The following is a 14,009-nucleotide window of genomic DNA, read 5'->3' on the forward strand; positions in this document are numbered from 1 at the left end:
CACTCACTCAGCTCCAGCCCCTCTCACCTCCTTGCTGTTCCTGGAATAAATCCAGCACACTCCCGCCTCAGGGCTTTTGCACTTGCTGATCTGCCCCCAGAACACTCTTTCCCCAAGATGCTGCATGACTATTTCTCACCTCCCAAGGTCTCTGCACAAATGTCACCTTTTCTCAGAGCTCATCCCATTGAGCATCACAGACAAAAGGGCAAAACCTCCCAGCCCTGTCCTGGTATCCCCCCTCTGCACTTGTCCTGGGAGAAGTCCATCTCCACATGTGTTTTGGGTGGTGTCTATCTTACCTTTTGCCACGGCAGCAGTGACCTGGTCTCTCTGTCCACTCCTGTACCCCTGGTGCCCACAAAGAGCATGACACACAGTGGGTGCTCAAAAAAGACTTGAAAGCTGAATGAACGAAACGAATGAATGAATACCTGGCGATTGGGAGGAGGCGGGGCCTGCTGGATGGCTGAGGGTGCTGCCGAAGGTGTGTAGATGCTGTTGGTGGCCAGTGAGACTGTGGCCAGGGGCAGGGCACTCCCTTGGCACTGTTCCCTCTTGTGGGTCATAAATGCTGGAAGCGAGTTGAACTGCTTCTTACACTTCCCGCAGAGAAAGACATCCTCATCATCTAAGGATCACACCCGCAGAGTAGCAGAAGGAGAGAAATAACGGAAAAAAGCAACAAAAAAGGAGAGGGCGTCAGTGAGAAATGGGAGGCCCATGGCTGGACCATGAGAAAGGCAAACTAACGGCATTCCATCACTCAGTGCTTGAGGGTCAAGCATCAACTCTGTGCTTCCCATGAGCTTTCAAATCACATCAGCACCTTCAGGAATATCCAGCCAGGTTCACACAGGTATCAAAAAAATGAGAAATCAGGAAATAGTAAGGTGGCTTCGCTTCAAGGTTGAGACAGTCAGAATCTTTATCCTGCCTGAATTTATTTATTCACCAGTCCCCAAATGGGCTGCATGATCACACTCCTGGGTGCCTCTGTATCCCCTGCTCCCCCTGCCAAGCTGCCTCTCCCAGAATGACTCATTCTGCAAGGCTCAGCCTAGATGTCACCTCCTCCAGGCAGCCCTCCTAAAGCAATGTTCACAGTTCCTTCCTCTGAGCAAACCTCTCATCACATTTTCCCCATCACCACCATATTTTGCAAGGGAAGGCAATATGTCTTATTTACCACCATTACTACAATATTTTCTGGGCACATAGGAAGACTTCAGTGGATGTCTGTTGAATGCATGCAAAACTAAATGAAAGATTAGCTACAGTTAACACCACCCATAACAGAAGGCCCACTACAGGCTATGTACTGTGCCAAAATTTTCAGTATTCACTCTTCCTTCTTAAACAATATAAATTTTAGTGAGAAACATGGCCATCTAGTTAAAGAACTTATTTCCTAGACTTCTTTGCAGCTAGACATATCATGTGACTAAACTCCGACCAATAGGATAAGAGAAGAAGTATTCTGTCCCTACAATTTTCTCTTAAAAGGAAGGGGTGTGACTTCCACGTCCTTCTTTCCTCCCTTCCTATTGGCTGGAGTGTGGAAATGAAAGTGGGAGGTTGGAGCAGCCATCTTGGATCCCATGCTGAGAGCAGCAGAGCCATACAGAAGAAGGGGTCTGAGTCACTGGGACTTCATACCACAGAGAAACGTTAATCGTGCACAAATTACAAGAAACTTGCATTTCTTATTTACAACAGCTAAAACCAAATCCCAAGTACCCTCACAAGATTACTATGAGGTGGACTACCATCCTCATTGTACATACGTGGAAACTGAGGCTCAGAGAGGTTAACTCATTTTGGTCACAGAGCCAAACTTCAGGAGCATGGATTCAAACTAGGTGCATCTCTCTCTTTCCCCAGCATGGTTCCCAAGTACTCAAAAATCTTTGTAGCATGAATAGATGAACACACAGACTCATACAGGGCTCTAACAAAAGCCCTCTTCTTGCCTCAAGAGCCTGAGTTGTAAATTGGAGAGACTCATGTTTAGTGTCATAGTGAGGAGGCTGAGGAACTACTTTGGGTCAAAGGCACAAACATCAGGGCTCCTAGTCATTCTCTGTCATGATCCCCACACTTACTAAGGGATTGAGGACCAGTGGCCTCAGAGCTAAGCAGAGAAAGGTCTGAGCCTGAAGATCCAGGCTGGGAGGAAAGGGAGAGGGTTCAGACATCGGAGGACAACCTGGGGACCACAGTGGGCAGTTCACTCCCACACCCCCCATCAGCCCCACCTGTTTTCCACAGGAAGCCCCTTACCCTTCCCACTGATGAACCTGAGCAGATACTTACCCAGTGGCTGGATAGCAGGGGGTGCACTGACACTCTGGCCAGTTGGATCAGGAACTGCTCCTTGGCCATCCAACAATGACTGGACGGCCAAGACAGTCTGATTGTCCATTCCTGAAGAAAGAAAAGCAGTCTTTTTGGAAGGTGAACCCAGCATCCTGCTGTGACTTCACCCTTAAAAGCCAGACCCGCTGCAAGGCTCCGATGGCAAAAGTGGTTGGCCATGCCCTGATATGCATTCTCTCCTGCTTCTACTATAACAGAACCCAATATTTGGGGCTAGAAACATGGCCCCAAAAGAAAGATTACATTTCCCAGCCACTCTTGCAGCTGGAGAATGTCTAAGTTCTGGCCAATAGGAGTTTTGGGGAAGTTTTCTTAAAAACGACCTGGTAGGAGACCTCCTTCTTTGTCTGATCCTCCATCCTGCTTCCTAGAACAAGAAGATGATGGTGGGAAGTCCAGCCGCCATCCCAGATCATGAGGACAAGGGCCAGGCCCTAGCCATTGCAGGGCAAAAAACTGGCTAGATCCTGGGCCTCTGGGGACTGGTAGAACACGGCCACTGTCGCAGCTGTAGGGGGCCTTTTTCTGGACTCCCACACGAGAGAAATAAACTTCTAGCCTGTTTAAGCCAGTGCTAGGTTGGGCTTCTCTCTTACTCATGGATGAATCTAATCCAAAGGGCAATAACCCCTCTGGAAATCATGTTACTGAGTCTTCCCCAACCACACCCCACAATGCCACAAGTCTGTTTGTACTTGGGCTTCTCCTGTTTTCTAATGTGTGCTTATTTTTTCAGGTCCTCAATAAACAGCGCAATCTGGGTTTGAGTCAGGGGTTGGGGGCAGTTCTTGAGAAGTTGACTACACTTACGTTTTCCAATCAGCTGTCACTGTTGCGATTCTCAGTAGTACGCTGTCCAGCCAAGTCACAAGCTGGAGGACAGGCCCCCTCACACCTAAGTGGCCCCCAAGGCATACTACCTCCCTCCCAAATAACCCAGAGGGCTGCCTCTTTCTCTCCATCCTCACAGTCAACCTCTCAGCTCTGACCTGGACACCTACCCCAGCCCCTCACTGAAAACCATTTGATCCTGCGGTCAGACTGAATCCATACTTCTCCCTGTGACGGTACGGGCTGTGCACCTCCTGAGGCCAGCCTTCTCTCCATCCTCTCCGGCTCCTGCAGAAGCCACTCTCCACCAGCTGGCCCCTCTCACACTGTGCCCACAACCTCTCCTTCTCATCAGCGGCTACACACATTCAGGTCTCTCTAGACAGACTCCATCGAACCCATGTTCTCATCTCTCTTCCCTTCAACATCAAGCATCCACTGAGAGTTGTCTACACCCTCCATCTTCTCTGGCCACTTTGCAATCCTCCTCCACCCACTCCAGGCGGGGCTTAAGCCCCCAACAGTCCACCAGAATCACCAAAGAGCAGCCGGCAGCACTAGACATTCCTTCTTGAAACACCCTCTTCCAAGGCTCCAGGGCGCCAGCTTCCTGGGTCTTCGCCCATCTTTCCACTTGCTACTTCCCTGCCTCCTTCACTTTCTTCTCCTGTCTGTCTCCTACATATTTCTGTTTTGAAGGGTTCCTTCTGTCTGGCTCTCTCTCGCCTCTCACTCTTCCACTCTCCCTGAGAATCCTCACTCACCCTCATCTAGTTCTCCCTATTATCTTGAGTGTCAAACCATTTTGGGGAATCAAATCTTCGATCATGATGCGAAATTGCACATCAGCATTTGTGTGCAAACCTGTACCTGAACGTTTATAGCGGTTTTATTCATAACAGTAAAAAACTGGAAACAAGTCAGATGTCCTTCAGGGGGTGAATAGTTAAACCAACTGCAGTTCATCCACACCACAGAGCCTCGCTCAGTAAAAAGGGCCAAACTATTGATATAAGACACAACTTGGGTGAATCCCAGGGAATTACAATGTGTGAAAAAAGCCATTCTCAGAGGTTATATACTTTATGATTTTAATTACATGACACTCTTGAAATGATAGTATTTTAGAAACGGAGATATATGTATAATCATGGCTGATTTGTGTTGTCACAGGGCAGAAACCAACGCAACATTGTAAAGCAATTTTCCCCCAATTTAAAAAAGAAAGAAATGGAGAACAGAGAACAACAGATCAGGGTGCCAGACGTGGGGGATGGGGAGCAGGGGAAGAGGTGGATGTGGCTACAAAAAGAGCAACATCTTGCAGTGAAAGGATGGTTCTGTAGAGCCACTGGTTGTAATATTATAGGATAGCTTTCCAGGATGTTACATTGGGGGAAACCAAGTAAAGGATAAACAGAATCTCCGGTATTATTTCTACATCTGCATGTGAAGCTACAGAAACAAAAAGATTTCAAAATAAAAAGTTTAATTTAAAAAAGTACTGCCTGGGATGTCTCTGGTGGACCAGAGGTTAAGAATCCCTCTTCCAATGCAGGGGATGTGGGTTCAATCCCTGGTTGGGGAACTAACATCCCACAGGCGGCAACTAGAGGAGCCCACACATTGCAATGAAGATCCGTGTAGCCAAAATTTAAAAAATTAAATGAAAAATACTGCCTGTCAAAACTGTGGAGACAATAAAAAGATCAGTGGTTGCGGTGGTGGGGGGACTGATGAACAGGCAGAATACAGAGAATTTTTAGTGCAGTGAAAATATTCTATATGCTAATAGAACAATGGTAGATATGTCATTATACAGTTGTGCAGTATAATGTACAACACGAAGAGTGAAACTCAAGATAAATGATGGGAACTTCCCTGGTGGTCCAGTGGGTAAGACTCTGCCAATGTAGGAGACATGGGTTTAATCCCTGGTCCGGGAAGATCCCACAAGCCAAGGGGAAATCAAGCCTGTGGGCCACAACTACTGAGCCGGAGCTCTAGAGGCCATGACCCACAACTACTGAAGCCTGAGAGCCTAGAGCCTGTGCTGGCAACAAGAGAAGCCAACACGATAAGAAGCCTGTACACCACAACGAAGAGCAGCCCCCACTCGCCGCAACTAGAGAAAGCCCACGTGCAGCAATGAAGACCCAGCAGAACCAAAAATAAATAATTTTTTTAAAAAAAAGATAAATGATGGACTTTGAGTGCTTACGATGTATCAGTGCAGGTTCACTCTTGGTAACAACTGTACCACTCTGGTGAGTTATGTTGATTAAAGGGGAAGTTATGAATGTGTAAGATCAAAGAAGTCTCTGCATCTTCCTCTCAACTGTGTAAACCTAAAAGTGCCCTAAAAAAATAAAGTGCTTGATAAAAATGCTGCCTACCTATGCCTCTATAACTCATGCTTTCGAACTACCGTGCTGGAGAAGACTCTTCAGATTCCCTTGGACAACGAGGAGATCAAATGAGTCCATCTTAAAGGAAATCAACCCTGAATATTCATTGGAAGGACTGATGCTGAAGCTGAAGTTCCAATACTATGGCCACTTGGTGCGAAGAGCTGACTCATTAGAAAAGACCCTGATGCTGGGAAAGATTGAGGGCAGGAGAGGAAGAGGGCAGAGGATGAGCTGGTTGGATGGCATTACTGACTTAATGGACATGAGTTTAAACAAACTTCAGAAGATACTGAAAGAGATGGAAGCCTGGTATGCTGCAGTCCATGGGGTTGCAAAGAGTCCGACACAACTTAGCAACTGAAGAATAACAAATCTAAAACTCAAACTAAATGTGTGGTTCCTCACCCCTAAGTCTGTTCCTCTCCTAGTAATCCTCATCAGTAAGAATAGGGTACCACCGCCCACCCTGTCAAAGCCCCTGGGACAACCCCTGATTCTTTCCTTAACCTATTTCCCTTCCCACCTTGATTTCTAGCCCTTCAGGAAGTCTAGCCTAGTCTGTCTCCCAAAGATCTCTCAGATCCACTTTCTCTCCATCCCCCAGCTGTCCTCGGGGCCCAGGCCACCATTAGTTCTCAGCAGGACGGCTGCCGTGGTCTCAGCTCCCTGCTGCCACTCTGGCCCCTTCTGTCTGTTCTCAGGGCAGCCAGGGTGAACTTTATAAAACATACATTAGCTTGTGCAGCCCCCCTGCTGAAAACTCCTTCTTAGCTCCATACTGACGCCAAGATAAAGTTCAGAAGCATCATCTCCAGCTGCTCACATGAACCTGTGAACCCCAGACCTCTCTTACCCCAAGGCGTTTTGGACTTGCAGCTCCCACTGCCTGGGTCACTTCTGGATCCCCACAGTTCTGCTCCCCTTCTCCAACCCCAGCATAATCACACAGTCCAAGGAACTGATTTTTCCTTTATTTTCTTTATTACTCAGTACACACACACAAACAGGACTTCCCTGGTGGTCCAGTGGTTAAAATCCACCTGCCAATGCAGGGGACATGCTACTGAGCCCTAGAGCTGCAACTCCTGAAGCCTGAACACTCTAGAGCCTGTGCTCTGCAACAAGAGAAGCCACGGCAATGAGAAGCATGTGCACCACAGCTAGAGTGGCCCCTGCTTGCTGCAACGGGAGAAAGCCTGTGCAGCAACAAAGACCCAGCGCAAAGGTAAAGTAATAAATAACAAAGCCAAAAGCAAAATTGTTTTTTTAAAAACACACACAAAAATATACACATTCTTATAGTGAAAATTCAAACACTGAGGGAGTCCCTGAACCTAAAGAGGAAGTAGACCTCACCTCATCCTACTGGCCTCTCATCCACTGACTTGGTCCTCCCATCACAGCACTGAAGGTCAGCTGAGGTTGTCCTCTTTTACTGATTATCTTTTCTATAATTATATAATTTCTGGGTCCCTCACCAATGAGTATTCCTAAAACTTAACTTTTAGGGAGGTTTCGGGGAAAGAATTCTGATCCTCCAAAAGTTAAAAGACACGCGACTGAGACTTCCTGAGGAGTTGTAGGACTCAAAGCCTCAGCCACACACCACGAGTCCAGCCTACTTTCAGTTTGCACTCTGATTACGTGTGTGCTCATCCCATTCCTCTAAGAGCATTCTTGGATCTGTATCGCCCCTGCATCAACTCTGTGCCCGGCTCTGAGTTCCGCAAGACTTCCTTTCCAGCTCCCAGCAAGTGCACATGGAGGTCCTTTACCTTTGTGCTGTGTGGAGTTGCTCAGTCCTGTCTGATTTTTTGCAACCCCATGGACTGTAGCCCGCCAAGGCTCCTCTGTCCATGGGGAGTCTCCAAGCAAGAATACCAGAATGTGTTGCCATGTTTTCCTCCAGGGGATCTTCCCAGCCTAGGGAGTGAACCCAGGTCTCCCGCCTTGCAAGCGGATTCTTTATGGTCTGAGACCTCTGCCTTTGCCTGGCTCCAAAGCTCACAATTCCCAGAGCCTGAGGGTCATTCACATGCTAGGATCTGACAGAGCACAGGATAACCAGCAGGTGCCCAGTGTTTGCTGGTTTGGGTCTGGGAACTCAGTAACCCGGCCAACCACACCGTTGGCATCCATCCTTTCTTGATGTGGGTTTTTAAGACCCTGCACCCCAGAAAGGTACACAAAGTAGGCACCCAATGTTTGCTGCTTTCGGGTGGCACCAATCCTTTTCTGGCCCGAATTAGAGACACTATGCCAAAGCACAAAGCACACAGTTGGTGCTCAACGCAAGTTCTTCAGGTGCTTCCCTAATGGCTCAGTCGGTAAAGAATCTGCCCACAATCTCTGCGACCCAGATTAGATCCCTGGGTGGGGAAGATCCCCCGGAGAAGGGTGTTAGTCACGCACTCCAGTATTCTTGCCTGGAAAATCCCCATGTTCCCACTGGGTGCAGCCCTTCCCAAGCCTCGCATCCACGGGGCAGCCTAGCTCACCCCACACAGTTCCAGGCCTGGTTGCACCCCACCCCCGGCTGTTCCCTCCAGGACACTGCTCCCCGCGCCCAGCTCGCCGGGGACCTGGCGGCTGCAGCTGTTCCGGTCCGGGCCGCCCCTCCCCGCGGCTCCAGCCCTCCCAGGCTGTTCCGGTCTCGGTGCCCACCCCCCCCCCCGGCCTTCCCTCTCCCGCTGTTCTTGTCCCGTGGCCCCCCACTCCGCTGGGCCTCGGCTCCCGCGGCTGTTCCATTCCCGAGACGCCCCCCCCCTCCCGCCCCACTGAGCCTCAATTCCGCGGCTGTTCAGGCCCCTCGGTCCCCCACCCGCGCCGGGCCTCGGCTCCCGCGGCTGTTCCCGTCCCTGCCCCTCCCGCTCCGCGGCTGTTCCGGTCCCGATGCCCTCCGCCCCGCGGCCGCCACGCGCCCTGGGCCCGGCGCGGCGGGTTCGCGGCGGGAGGGGGCACAACGCGGAACAGCCGCCTCCCCCGGCCCCGCCGCCGCTCACCCTCCAGGGCCTCGAAGATAGTCTGCGCCATTTTGGAGCCGCCGCTGCTGCTGAAGCCCGAAGCCGGGCTACGCAAGCATTGTGGGAGCGGCGGCGGCGGGATCGGATCCGCCAGGGGGCGCCCGGTAGCCGCCGCCGAGCCCCCTCACCATCCCGGAAAGCCGGGAATGACCCGTGGGACCCCCAGGATACCAGGACTCTCCCAGCCGCGCCTTGATGACCCTGTCAGCGGTGCACATGGACTTCTCTCCCGGCCTCACTTGATCCCCCCCAATCCCATCTCTGCCGCAGAGAGGCGCCACCAAACCTTGTTTTCTAGACCCCTGTCCCCCTCACTGGACTGACTCCCAGCTCTCATGACACAGACCTCTGTCCCACTGCGTGCCACCTCACAACTCTGCAACATGGACCGAACACTTGCATAGTACACGGTATCCCCACCTTTGCAACACCAACCCCTATTCCTATCCCATCTGGACCACCCAACTTGGTTGCAAGGACCCCCATCTCCACCTAATACAGGACTACTGGCCAACTGTGCAACATGGAGTCCCGTCCCTTGTCATAGACTTCTCATTCCCCTTCCCACATTAACCACCATCTCTACGTATTGGGAGCCACTGGCCTCTCCCCACATGAATCTCCTCTCTGCCTGGTCTTAAGCCCCCATCATCTCAGAGATTCCCCTTGGCTGATACATAAACCCCTGCTTCCACTTTTTGGGAACCTCCATTTTCTCTTCACACAGGCCTACATCCCTGGCTCTGGAGGATCCCATTTCTGTTATAGAAATCCCCAATACCCACCTCAGCAACCCTCCCAGCCCAACCTCACAGGAAACCCATCCTGGTCTCCCAGGGATCCTCCTGCCTCCTTTGGATCCCCCATCACACACACAGACCTCTCTATCATCTTCCTTTGTGTTCCATCAGCCCCTCCTTGGAGACTTATTATGTACCAAGTTCTCCAATACTTTGGCCACCTGATGCGAAGAACTGACTCATTGGAAAAGACCCTGATTCTGGGAAAGATTGACGGCGAGAGAAGAAGGGGACGACAGAGGATGAGATGGTTGGATGCCATCACCGACTCAATGGACATAGTTTGAGTAAACTCCCGGAGTTGGTGATGGACAGGGAGGCCTGGCGTGCTGCAGTCCATGGGGTGGCAAAGAGTCAGACACGACTGAGCAACTGAACTGAAGTGAACTGAACTGAAGTTCTATAATTGCTCGGGGAATACAGTGGTCCTTTCCCTTAAGTTGGTGGAGGGGGTGCAAACAGACATTAAATCTTTTAAAAGATTATTTAATTACAAGGTATGATGTTTCAAAGAAGTATACTTGGGTCACAATAAAGAGTTGGGATGTGCTTGGGAGGGAGAGGCGAACCATGGAGGTGGCCAAGAATCATGATCTCTCTCCCATGGGATTTCCCTGGTGGTCTAGAGGTTAAGAATCCACCTGCCAATGAGGGGAACACAGGTTCAATCCCTGGTTTAGGAAGATTCTACATACCAAGGAGCAACTAAGAGCCTGCGCCACAACTGCTGAGCCTGTGCTCTGGAGCCTGTGAGCCACAGCTACTGAGCCCCCTCTCCCTAGAGCCTGTGCTGTGCAACAAGACACCACAATGAGAAGCCCTCGCGGGACAGGTAGAGAGTAATCCCCGCTCACCGCAACTGCAGAAAGCCCACACATAGCAACAAAGCCCCAGAACAGCCAAAAATTAATTTAAAAAACGATCTCTCCCATGAACATGGTCATATGTTCCTACAAGTGGACTACCATAGATTTCACTTTAAATATTCTCCTTGTTTTTTCTTAAATACCTATGTTAGCCTCATCCAAAGCAATCATCACAAAAATCACAGTTTTCATTTTCTTATATTCACTAAATATTGTTGTTCAGTTCCTAAGTCATGTCTGATTCTTTGCAACCCCATGGACTGCAGCATGCCAGACTTCCCTGTCCTTCACTATCTCCTGGCGTTTGCTCAACTCATGTCCATTAAGTCAGTGATGCCATCCAACCATCTCATCCTCTGTCGCCCTCTTCTTCTCCTGCCTTCAGTCTTTCCCAGGTTCAGGGTCTTTTCCAATGTGTCAGTTCTTTGCGTCGGGTGGCCAAAGTATAGGAGCTTCAGCTTCAGTATCAATCCTTCCAATGAATATTCAGGGTTGACTTCCTTAAAGCTAGTGGAGGTGATGGAATTCCAGTTGAGCTATTTCAAATCCTGAAAGATGATGCTGTGAAAGTGCTGCACTCAATATGCCAGCAAATTTGGAAAACTCAGCAGTGGCCACAGGACTGGAAAAGGTCAGTTTTCATTCCAATCCCAAAGAAAGGCAATGCCAAAGAATGCTCAAACTACCGCACAATTGCACTCATCTCACACACTAGTAAAGTAATGCTCAAAATTCTCCAATCTTGGCTTCAACAGTACATGAACCGTGAACTTCCCGATGTTCAAGCTGGTTTTAGAAAAGGCAGAGGAACCAGAGATCAAATTGCCAGAAAAGACCCAGCATCAGGGTCTTTTCCAACGAGTTGGTTCTTTACATCAGGTGGCTTAAGTATTGGAGTTTCAGCTTCAGCATCAGTCCTTCCAATGAACACCCAGGACTGATCTCATTTAGGATGGACTGGTTGGACCTTCTTGCAGTCCAAGGGATTCTCAAGAGTCTTCTCCAACACCACAGTTCAAAAGCATCAATTCTTCAGTGCTCAGCTCTCTTTATAGTCCAACTCTCACATCCATACATGACTACTGGAAAAACCATAGCTTTGACTAGAACTTTGTCAGCAATGTAATGTCTGTGCTTTTTAATATGCTGTCTAGGTTGTCGTGGCTTTTCTTCCAAGCAGCAAGTGTCTTTTAATTTCATGGTGGCAGTCACCATCTGCAGTGATTTTGGAGCCCCCCAAATAAAGTCAGCCACTGTTTCCATTGTTTCCCCATTTGTTTGCCATGAAGTGATGGGACTGGATGCCATGATCCCAGTTTTTTGAATGTTGCATTTTAAGCATTTTCACTCTCCTCTTTTACTTTCATCAAGAGGCTCTTTAGTTCTTCTTCGTTTTCTGCCATAAGGATGGTGTCATCTGCCTATCTGAGGTTATTGATATTTCTTCTGGCAATCTTGATTCCAGCTTGTGCTTCTTCCAGCCCAGCGTTTCTCATGATGTACTCTGCATATAAGTTAAATCAGCAGGGTGACAGTATACAGCTTTGATGTACTCCTTTCCCGATTTGGAACCAGTCTGTTGTTCCATGTCTGGTTCTAACTGTTGCTTCTTGACCTGCATACAGGTTTCTCAAGAGTGAGGTGGTCTGGTATTCCCATCTCTTGAAGAATTTTCCACAATTTGTTGTGATGTACACAGTTAAGGGCTTTGGCATAATCAATAAAGCAGAAGTAGATGTTTTTCTGGAATTCTCTTGCTTTTTTGATGATCCAACGGATGTTGGCAATTTGATCTCTGATTCCTCTGCCTTTTCTAAATCCAGCTTGAACTTCTGGAAGTGCATGGTTCACATACTGTTGAAGACTGGCTTCAACAAGAATTTTGAGCATTACTTTGCTATCATGTGAGATGAGTGCAATTGTGCAGTAGTTTGAACATTCTTTGGCATTGCTTTTCTTTGGGATTGGAATGAAAACTGACCTTTTCCAGTCCTGTGGCCACTGCTGAGTTTTCCAAATTTGCTGGCATACTGAATTCAGGAAAGGAAAGAGGCCTTGAAAGAAAGGAAATCTAAAGACACCTTGATCTTGGACTTGCAGCCTCCAAATTTGTGAGAAAATAAATGTCTCTTGTTGAAGTCACCCAGTTCATGGTATTTTGTTATGGAAGCCCTAGCAAACTAATACAGCAGGTAAGATCAAAAAATGGAATAAGGGGCTGGATTCCAATCATTTATTAGCTAAATCATTTTAAGCAAGTTACTTTGTTTCTCTGTTTCAGTTCCCATAATTAGATGAGAATGAATTGGTTAATAAAGCCATTAGGAAATACCTCCTAACATACAGCAAATAATCTGCAGGTGCTCATTAAATAAATTCAGTTTCACAGAGCAAAGGTGAAGAAATAGGACAAACCCTGAGGAACTCAGAGTTACGTACCAAAAAAGTGTCACTGGGCAACGATAAGTGTCCTCATATGGCAACTCTTTACCCCAGGCTCCCTGATGGCAGAAACTTACTAATCTCTGTGAGAAAGGTCTATTTGCTGGACCAAACAGTTTGCCAACCAAATAGCATCTCCTGTTGCCGGGCCATGTGTCAGAGATCAGTGGCTGATTCTTCATGGAAATAGCAGGTGATATTTCCAGAAGTCCTGTTTGGTTCCTTTCCAAATTTTCTATGTTTTTTAAAAAATTAATTTTCTGCTTCCTGTAGCTATTATCTAACTTTAAGTCTTGTGTGCAAAAGTTTTTAAAACCTGTCTGTGAATTATAATACTGAAGTTTGTGTTGACCTGTTCCTCCCATATGTTGTATTTGTATTTTTCTTCATGAAGTCTTGGGTTCCTGGTTATCTCTGACTGTGTGCTGGTGTCACCTTGAAAAATTATTTGTGGTGCTTCCCTGAAGGCAAAGATAAATGTGCCCTCTTCAGAAAGACTTCCCATTTGCTTTTGTCCAAGGTTTGGGGGCATTACCAATCACTTCCAGTGATAATTAGGGGCAATCCAGTTATCCCTTCAAACTGATTTCCCAGTTCATGGCTTGAGAATTCTTGGGCTACCAGACTCTATTCCTTGGGACACAAAAGTACTCATCAATGTTTTCAACTCCCTAAAGAAGGGTTTTTAAAATATTCCCTGCTCCTTTTCCTTCAACTGTTCTGCTTAGGGACTTCTCTGGTGGTCTGGTGGCTAAGACTCTGCACTCCTATTGTAGGGGGCCCAGTCTTTGGGGAACTAGTTCCCACATGCCACAACTAAGAGTTTGCATGCTGCAATTGCTAAAGATCCTGCAAGTCACAACTAAAAGATTCTACAAGCTGCAATGAAGACTGATGATCCTGTGTGCTGCAAGTAAGCCTGGCACAGCCAAAATAAGTGAAAATAATTAATATTAAAAATTAAACCTGTTCTGCTCAGTATCAAGGGAACCTTTTCTTAACTCCCTTCAGGTTGGAGGTGTAGGATGTGTAGCATGTTCACAAACACAAGGGTGAAACCCTTAAGCCTAATGTGAGGAGAGTCTTCTGTTAGGCTCCCCACTTCGGATAGGCCCTGGACTTTTATTTTTGTCCCTCTTGCCCTATGTGGCTAGAGAACTGAAATCCACAGGTTCAACATTGGCAAAAACCCTCAAGTCATAATAGCTTTGGTGCTCCAATATTCCAATCTTCCTGTTAAATATCTGGTTACCAGCT

At 48.0% G+C, this 14,009-nt stretch overlaps 1 protein-coding gene across 4 annotated transcripts in view; it reads right to left on the reverse strand.

Annotated features, from left to right (window-relative positions):
- ZNF341 (zinc finger protein 341) overlaps window positions 1-8,724 on the reverse strand; it is a 40,047-nt gene extending 31,323 nt beyond the window's left edge. Inside the window, exons 1-3 of one of the 4 annotated variants that reach the window (XM_027558776.1) lie at window positions 8,624-8,724; window positions 2,317-2,427; window positions 435-631 (exon numbers count right to left, since the gene is read on the reverse strand). In XM_027558776.1, coding sequence (XP_027414577.1) covers window positions 435-631; window positions 2,317-2,427; window positions 8,624-8,654 — 339 coding nt within the window. In that variant the 5' untranslated portion in view covers window positions 8,655-8,724. Of the gene's footprint in view, window positions 1-434; window positions 632-2,316; window positions 2,428-3,189; window positions 5,102-8,623 lie in introns of those variants that run through there. The other 3 variants (XM_027558778.1, XM_027558777.1, XM_027558779.1) reach the window with 3 other exon arrangements.
- Window positions 8,725-14,009: the final 5,285 nt, after the last annotated feature.

This window comes from Bos indicus x Bos taurus, chromosome 13, assembly GCF_003369695.1.
Source record: "Bos indicus x Bos taurus breed Angus x Brahman F1 hybrid chromosome 13, Bos_hybrid_MaternalHap_v2.0, whole genome shotgun sequence".
NCBI classification, from domain to species: Eukaryota; Metazoa; Chordata; class Mammalia; order Artiodactyla; family Bovidae; genus Bos; species Bos indicus x Bos taurus.